General features: G+C 43.9%; 1 protein-coding gene across 1 annotated transcript in view; it reads left to right on the plus strand.

Moving 5' to 3' along the window:
• Positions 1-9,019, plus strand: part of Aggf1 (angiogenic factor with G-patch and FHA domains 1) — a 28,159-nt gene extending 19,140 nt beyond the window's left edge. The window contains exons 10-14 of the mRNA XM_052159547.1: positions 913-1,078; positions 1,724-1,806; positions 4,605-4,732; positions 6,160-6,259; positions 7,983-9,019. Coding sequence (XP_052015507.1) covers positions 913-1,078; positions 1,724-1,806; positions 4,605-4,732; positions 6,160-6,259; positions 7,983-8,183 — 678 coding nt within the window. The 3' untranslated portion in view covers positions 8,184-9,019. The remainder of the gene's footprint in view (positions 1-912; positions 1,079-1,723; positions 1,807-4,604; positions 4,733-6,159; positions 6,260-7,982) is intronic.
• Positions 9,020-9,328: the final 309 nt, after the last annotated feature.

A 9,328-nucleotide genomic window follows, 5' to 3' on the forward strand; every position in this document is an offset into this window, starting at 1 on the left:
GCCCTTTTTTTGTCTTAATAAAAATAATGGCAAACTAGGAATTTTCTGAAAACCAGAGTACCCTGACAAAGGAACTTAGGAAAGGAAAAGAGTTGTCCATCTTAGTGAAGCAGGCCATGGTGAGGCAGGTGTTATATCATGTTGGGCTTCAGGAAGCAAAGGGAGAAGTGCAAGTCCTGAGCTCAGTCTTTCCTGTTTGTTCAGTCTGGGACCCCAGCCCATGGCATGGGGCCACCACAGTTCAGTGGATCTTGTCACCTCAGTTAACCTAATCTAGAAGGTCCCTCAGTGGCATGGCCAGAGGTCACCCTGAGCTGCATATACGCCTGTGTGCTCAGACCATAAGTAGTTCTAGAGCCTATCGTACTGATAATATAAACCACCAGGGAGGCCTTGTTCTTATGCTTGAAGAATGAGAGAAAGAAATTATAAGAAAGCTGAGAGGTGGCTCAGTGGGTATCATTAGAATCAGAGTTCTGATCCAGGGCCCATGTAACAACTTAGGCACCCACAAACAGACACATACACAGGGCAAAATTTTGTTTTAAAGAGGAGGAAAGGTAATCACTTCTTAACATATAGCTTTCCTCTGATTCTATGTTTTGCTAATGGATTGAAGTCCAAAGTGGACTTCAATGGTAAGAAAATTGGTGGCCTTTGATGAGATCAAAATTATAAGTAGCTTTTTGGGAATGCTATAAGGGATAGTGCGTGGAGCCCAGAGTTCGGTTCATGGTAAGTGCATGTTCTTCTGCTGCGCTGCTGTCGTGATCCTGGTAGTCTTTTTCAGGGTCTGTCCATCAGGGGTAGAAGTGTGCATGCCTCTCCTTTCCTGAACTTTTCACTAGCATAGATATAATGTAACCATATGACTATTTTGTATTTCTGATTCATTAAAATTTTCTCATCTAGCCAAAAACTAAATGTGATCCTTACGTCCTTGAGCACGGAGATGAAGTAAAGATTGGGGAGACTGTGCTGTCTTTCCACATTCACCCTGGCAGTGAGACGTGCGACGGCTGTGAACCGGGGCAGGTCAGGGCTCACCTCCGCCTTGATAGGAAGGATGAGTCTCTGGGTACGTGAAGCACCTCGAGTGGGTGTGGCTAACCTCCAGGAGACTAAGTGTCCCCTCACTACCATTGAGCCCCACCTTTCACCCCTCATGTGTCACCGTGTGTGGAGTGCCCTGTGTGTGGTCCTGCAGGGCTGAGAGCCAGCACATGTGGAGTTGTCCACGCACTGCCTGCCTCTACTCAAAAGCCTTTGTAGAGACTGTGTTTAAATTGACTTTCACAACAGTGGGCTTCCAGAAGGGACTTTCACAGTCCTCAGTTCTGGTTAACCTGACTCCCCACGTAAATGTTTACCCCCATATTACATACGCCCTTCCTCTCCTGGGCTCGTTCTGCCTTCCAGGTCTTGCAGACACTCCAGGTTCAATGCACCAGTTTAATTTTTTCACATAGCATATGTGAAATGTGAGAATATGACATTTTGTCTTTCTGGGCCTGGGTATATCTCAGCAAATACTTTGTACTTGCTGATGGATGGATAATGATAATGTGGTATACACAATGGAATCTTATTCTGTTGTAATGAAAAACTAGATTATGAAACTTTCATGGTTTGAACTGGTTAATAGACTAAGATAAACTATTTTTGTAGTAAGTATTAATTTTCTGTAAAATCTGTCATATTCAAGCTCAGTTTTTCCTTTTAGTTGGTCCAGCATTGAGTAAGGAAGAAAAAGAGTTGGAAAGAAGAAAAGCACTCAAGAAAATACGAGTAAAGTATGGCTTGCAGGTAAGGGTGCTAAATATTCTCTCATTTAGTCTCATATATATAGTGTACTATCTATAATTAAGTACTATTTACCACAATTACCTATGTAATTTCTATAGTTCTGGTATTTATAACTTAACTGCTGAAGTTGGAGTTAAAAAGAGAGTATGCATGTGGGCCTGAGTTGAGATCCCAGCACCAGTTGGAAAGCCAGTGTGCCACGCATGTTGTAACCACACTCCAGGATGGGGACAGGAGGGTCCCTGAGGCTTACTAGCTGGCCAGTCCATTTGAATCAGTTAACCCCTCTCAGAAACCAAGGTGGAGGATGGTTGGGGAAACCGGCCCATTCCTCCGAGCATATTCACATACACGTTTAGTCAAATTTTCTGAGGTATTTAACACTAAAGTCACAATGTATGAGAATACATTGACAAGCTATACTTTGTCAAAATGTAAGATTTTGCTTACACAGAGACACTTAAGAGACTATGAAGGAAACCATAGGCTGGGAAATATACTTGTAAATCATGTGCCTGATAAGAAACTAGAATTCATAGATGTAGATTTTATAGTGATCTAGAATTTATAGAACACTGTGGAATGTGAGAACAAGGTCATTTCAAAGGAGTCTGCTTTGTATAACACTGCATGCCTCCCTCCTTCCATTCAGGGCCAGCCTGCGCTACTGTGTATACTAATTACCTTTCTGTTGCCGTGAGAAAATACTAGGACCAAAGCAACTTAAGAAAGGGTTTATTTTAGGCTGGGCACCTAAGAGGCGGGAAGGCAGGTGGATCTCTGTGAGTTTGAGGCCACCCTGGACTAAGAAACTTCTAGGACAGCCAGAGCTACACAGAGAATCCCTGTCTTGAAAAATAAAAAGGAGCCTGACAGTGGTGGCGCACGCCTGTAATCTCAGCACTTGGAAGGCAGAGACAGGCAGATTTCTGAGTTCGAGGCCAGCCTGCTGTACAGTTGAGTTCCAGGACAGCCAGGGCTACACAGAGAAATCCTGTCTTGAAGAAAAAAAAAAGGAAAGAAAACAAAACCAAAACCAAAACAACTAAAATGAAAAGAAAAAAGAGAAAAGGTTTATTTTAGCTTAAGGTTCCAGAGAGACAGAGTTCATCATGTCAGGAAAAGCAGCTGGTGCAGACCAGGAGGCCGAACACCCAGGGAGCGGAGCTGTTAAACCCCCAACGCCCTTCCTCCCAGGGCCACACACCCTCCAGCAAGGCTCTGCTGGCTAATGGTTCCTTAAGCTCTCCAACAGCACTGACAATGGGGACTTCATCAAACAAGCACTCCAGGGTCAAAGAAAAGTACTAGATTTTAGTAAACACATCCCAAAGAAGTTACACAGTCATAAAGTAAACACAGGGAAAATGTTCACTAAGGATTATGGTAATGTGAGAGACCACAAGGGGATTTACTCAGAAATTTCCAGCTGTCTGTACAAATCACTGAAGGGTTAGAAGGAAACAGAAGCTCCTGCGTGACTGGAAGAATGTTGAATGACGCAGTAACTGGGAAAACAGTGGTCACTTTAAAAGGTAAAGGGCCGGAGCTGTGTCTGTCATTCCAGTTCATGGTATGTGCCTTCACAAAGTGCAAACAGTGTTCTACAAAGACTGGAAAGCAAACGTTTGTACTTGTTTTTTAGTAACGCTTCCATACTGAGAAATTTAAATGTCTTTTAAATATGAATAAACCAACTGAGAGACCACTAACAATTAGCCTAGACACAGTGCAACTTAGAAAACTGTCAACCTTAAGATAGCACTCCTGTCGGCTTCAAAGACCGGCACTCCCTCCGCACTCCCTCCAGCTGCAAGGGCGAGCACTCCCCTTGCTTCAAGGACCCATCCCCACTCAAAGTAACTGTGTTTGCCCAAGATAACCTGTAACCTTCTGCTGAGCCATGAATTACTGCTGATCTCCCCATTCCTTATGACATAGATCACACCCTAAGCATCCCCTCCCCTTTTTCTTTATGGTCTGGTTCTTTAAAAACCCCCAGCAGCAGCTGCTCGGTCGAAATCCTCTGTCCTTGCTGGGGACACGGGAGCTGCCCAGTGCACTGGAGAATTAAACCTCATGTATTTGCATCAAGAACGTTCCTTCCTGAGTCATCCTTCCTGAGGAATCATTACATTCTGTGTCCATCCCCTGACAGGGGCTTAGCCCACTCTTCATCCTGTGATATGTGTTGGTAGTGGAGGAGTCCTATAGATGGGGTTATATTAAAGCAAAGGCTGTTCGTGGGAACAGGGTGAGCCATCTCCTCATTTAAAATGAGTCCTTATTTTTTCTTCCAAGAAGTAGTGTCAAATCGTGTTCGGTTCTTTGGAATCCTTAGAGAAAAGGGGGAAGATTTTTTTCTCTCAGTCCCAGCAGTTCAGGTCTTAGTATTATGTGTGCATCCCTGATATGTGTGCGCACACAGGCCACAGTGCTGTGAGGAGGGCTGAGGACATCTTTGTGAAGCTGGTGCTTTTCCTCCATGTTTATGGGGTTCTTGGACTCAATTTATCAGGCTGCACGGCAAGTGCCTTTCCCCGCTGAACCGCTGAACGCTGGCTCGTAGTGGTCATTGACAGTGGAAGGCCGTAGGGTAACTGAAGAATGCCCTGGATCCTCAGCATAGGCCCTCCTTGCCTTTTGTGTATTTTGTGATATAACTTGAGCAGTGTGGAGCAAACTTGGCCACTTGTTCTTACTCATGTCTGGAGAGGCCACATTGAGCCATATTTTTTACTAAGTTATATTTTATTTGTTTTCTTTTTTTTCTCAACCAATGGTTTGTGATTGTTAAGAATGCAGATTATGAAGATGAAAAAGCATTGAAGAATCCTAAATATAAAGACAGAGCTGGAAAACGCAGAGAGCAGGTTGGAAGCGAAGGGACTTTCCAAAGAGATGATGCCCCTGCATCTGTTCACTCGTGAGTGTTGATGACTTCTTGAATCTTTTTACTCAGTGATTCTTTTCTCTTGGTAAAATGGCTTTGTTAATCAACATAAAAAATGTGATTTTGAAACCTCTGATATGACCACACTTACATATTAAATTAGCTATATTTTTTTATTCTACGTTGAGTCAATTTGAATCTTCCGTGTAGAAATGAAAATTATAAAATTGTGTTTTTTCTATTGTTCCCAAACTGTAGTATTTGTGCCCAGGTTTAATTTTATAGTTACAGTTGGTGTTTCCTTATGGCGGGTGGAGTAGGATGTCCTACTGTTCAGAGAGTTAGTTCAGGACATGAGGCAGTGCTTCAAGTTAGGGGCAGTAGGCAGCGGGGCAGATGCTTTAAAAACAGAGCATCTCTTATGCTGAATACTCTGGAGATTACATTCGATTTAAATGAGAAGGCAGAATTGAAGTACATTAGCCTGCTTTGCTTGGTATATTATAGAAGAAGCCAGAGTAGTATCCATACACGGAGAAAATAATAAAGATACAAAATCAAAACTGTCACAGTAGAAAATCTATCCATCACAGCAAATGCAACAGGGACAAATGGGCTCCAGGTCCCCTTTATATTGGTACATTTATATAGACAGAAAGGCATACTGTTCCGTGCTGACTGCTCAGCCTTGTAATAATGTGGAAGATTGTACATTAAAAGCACACATTTTGGGGCTAGGGAGATGGCTCAGCAGTTAAGAGTACTGACTGCTCTTCCAGAGGTCCTGAGTTTAATTCCCAGCAACCACACAGTGGCTCACAACCATCTGATCCCACAGCCATGGGCTCTCACAACCATCCCACAACCATGGGATCCGATGCCCTCTTCTGGTGTATCTGAAGAGAGTGTACTCATAGTGTACTATGAGTGTACTCATAGGCAGTAAATACATAAATACATATTTAAAAAACAAGCGCACATATTTCATGAACAAGAAGTGCGACAGTATCAGTAACCTCTGAGCTGTGCTAATCACTGCCCTGGTTCCTTCCCAAACTCACCCACCGTCCTACGGCAGTCGCTCTTTGAAGTATTGAGTGCATGGGGCAGTACAGGATTCACTTGGTGTCAGTGTCCTCCTGTCCCGCGTGGCCTTGTTCAATACAGCTTATTGTCTCGGCCATAGGACTCCTTGTGCATGTCCTCAGTCTCTCTCAGCGTGTGTGGACGCCTGCATTGCTTGTGGCTTGTTGGCCATTTGGTCTGCTTCCTTGTGCATATGTCATTGGTTGCATTTCCGTTAGGTAGCGTCTATAGAGTAGCATTTGTGACCTCCACCTAAGAAGTATTGTCAGTTTTTTAAGGTTATCTTTACCAATTTATTTGATGCATGAGTTTATTGTACGCATGGCCTAAAAAGTCTTTTATAAGTCAATTATTGGCTTTATTTTCCTTTACAGTGAAATTACAGATAGCAACAAAGGCCGAAAGATGTTGGAGAAGATGGGATGGAAACAGGGAGAAGGCCTGGGAAAGGACGGCGGGGGGATGAAGGCGCCGGTAAGATGGTCATTCATTCCCTTCCTCCCGTGTCTTCTGCTAGGCACAGCGTCTGCGTGGTAACAAGCCAGGCATTGCCAAGAGCTGCGGCTGGAGTCGTAGCCCACCCCAGACATGGCGAAGGCTTTTACAGTGTTCCGTTTAACACGTGCATTTTCTTTCCTGTTTTGTGCTTTGGGAAAGCCTTATTTAGATTTTTTTTTCTTAAATCAAGACTATTAAAGTGTTATTTAGTGAATCAAAGGTTTTCTTGGACTGTATTGTATAGGTTTTGGGCTTGTTTGCTTTACCGTGTTGGCCATTTAAATCTTGAACATGTTAGGCAAGTACTCTTGCTAAAATACACTCAGTACATTTATTTATTTATTTACTTACTTATTTATTATTTGTCACTTTATTTGTCTATTCACTCATGTATCCATTTCTTTCATTGTTCATTTGGTTTGGGTTTTTTAAAACAGGGTTTCTCTGTTTAACAGCCCTGGCTGTCCTGGAACTTAGCTTGCAGACCAGAATGGCCTCGATCTCTCAGAGATCTGCCTGCTTCTGGGTCCCAAGTACTGGGATTAAAAGCATGTGCCACCATGCCTGGCCCTTTAAAAATTTTTAGATGACATTCTTGCTAGTCTAGTGCTGAACATCGAAGGAACAGTTGATGTTGGTTTATACATAGGCAGATTCTGCATTAGCTAGAGAATCTATTATGCTCAAGAGCCCCAGAACACTTTATTTACAGTATAGAGAATAATGTCTAGAATACAATGCATTGGTTATATTCTATAGCCTCATAGTTGATGGGAGGTAATAGCTATCTTTAGTGTGTGCACACATGGGTACACATGCATGTGCGCACACACATACACCCTGCCCAAGCTGATGGACCACCAGGGGGAATATAGTGCTGGTTTTGTGGTTTTCATTGGTTCATGATGGTTTTGCAGTTAGACTCTTAGCATGTGTGAGCTTTATTACTGAGTCTTTGTCAAGAATGTCCTGCAGACCCCACCTATACTTTCAGAAGGCATCAGGTTCTGGTAACTTCCTAACATAATGAGAGGCCCTCATCTCCTCAGAGGAAGATAAACGGCTGTCAGATTGTCTACATAACTGTGCACACAGCACTGGAGAGTGAGCCATGGCTTTGTACATGCAGACAGACACTCCAGTGTCCAGTGACTGCCCCAGGCCGCCTTACTCTTTTAATGATTGGTCCTCTTGTACATTTACTTGAATGAGGCTAGGGCCGGATTCAATGTGCCCATGGCCTTTGCTGTTGGCTAGAGTGGACTGATGTACTATGTATTGTTCAGGAGTGTCTGGCCGGTGTCTGGGCTGTGAGAGTCCGGCAGAGCTGAGTGTAGTCTAATCGAAGCTTGAGTGGACAGAAAGCATGGGGGACTTCTTGTTTGGTTTTGGACATTTTCTGAGCATATTTTTTGGATAAAAGCATTCATCCCAATTGAAAAGGACAAGCATCGGGCGTGAGGATGGCTGTTGAAGGCACAGGCTGGTCTTTTATAGAGTTGGCTGAACAAGACAGTGCTCACAAAAGGAGCTTGAGTTGCATGTGGAGTACAACATGTATTCTGTGTGTTAATGCGATTGGCAGGTTTTCTTGGCTTGAGTCTTTAATAAGTCAAAGGGTTACAGTCAGATGTCCGTCCACACAGAGTTTGGCGTGTTTAAGTTCTAAAACAGTTCCTTTGCTCACCATTCCTAACAGATCCAGCTGCAGCTCCGACGGACACACGCAGGCCTGGGGACAGGGAAGCCATCCTCCATTGATGATGTCCACTTTCTCCACAATAAGAGCAAAAGAAACTGGGACAAAGCACGTGAGCGCTTTGCGGAAAACTTCACGGAAAATAAACCTCGGAAAGAAGCACCAGGGGCTGGGCCGTGGGTGACAGGGACTGCAGAGTAAAGGCCTGCTGTCACAGGGGAGATCGGAGCTTCAGAAGAGACAGAGCTTGGAAACTTCAGTATAGAAGCTCGTGTCCCTAGAGTCCGTCAAGGAGGAACTCTTAGATGGTCCCTGACCCACACGTGTGTGGGGCGTGTGGTCTGCAGCTTAGAGAAAGCAGGTCTTACCCACTGAGCAGGAACCTGTGCGGAAAGTGGGCTCAAGGTGACAGGTGCAGGACAGCTGCCAGACCTTTGTTGTCGTCGACACCTGTCACTCACCCCATGGAGGGCAGCTAACCATGTGAGCAGAGTGCACATGACCACTTATGACTTCACGTGTCCTGTCTCCATGTCATCATCATTATGACACACAGATATCAAAAGTTTATAAACAATTCTATGTGTATACTTGTTTACACCTTTTAGAACTTAGGATTTTTTTTTAAAAAAAAGACGAGAAACCACGGGTAGTGGAGCCTAATTTTACTATCCTGAAATAACTGCAGTACAAATATTGAAGAATTGATGGCAGGTGACAGACTGTAGAAAATTAGTCTCACGCTGTTTTCTTCTGTGAAGAATGTTGGTTTGTACTAGATGGTCAGCTTTGCCTTAGGTATTTCCTAGCTGCTGGATATTTGATATAGACAACTGGTACAGTATTGGCATTTCAGTGTGCTAGCATTTTTAGTTTTGATAAATACCATTGCGGGCAATGGGACTGTGCTCGAGAAATCTGATGAATCTGAGATGGGTTACTTGCCAAGACTTCAAACATTTGCTGGAAATGTCTTCAAATGCAATAAAAAAAACATTTTTAAAGACTTGATTTCTTGAATAAATGATATAAACATATTGGTCTCCTTTGTATTTGCACCCAACTTTGTATTTGCCCCCTTTGAATCGGCAGAACAGTGGCAGAAGAAGCCTGTGGGGCTGGTGTCCCACAGGTCACCACTGTCCACCCCTTCCCTTTGACAGCTGCCCACAGGGGCAGCGGGAGCGACATTGGGGGTAAGAATGAACTGCAACTCCCCATCTGCGAAAAAAGGAATGTCTGAGATTGAGCAGCCAGTGCAGGAGTCTCTAACGGTATAGGAGACACAGCCCAGGAAGTGATTCAGAATGGAGGGTGAGGACAGGGTGTGTGTGGAGGGGGGCGGT

The sequence above is a fragment of the Apodemus sylvaticus genome, chromosome 16 (assembly GCF_947179515.1).
Source record: "Apodemus sylvaticus chromosome 16, mApoSyl1.1, whole genome shotgun sequence".
Classification (NCBI taxonomy): Eukaryota; Metazoa; Chordata; class Mammalia; order Rodentia; family Muridae; genus Apodemus; species Apodemus sylvaticus.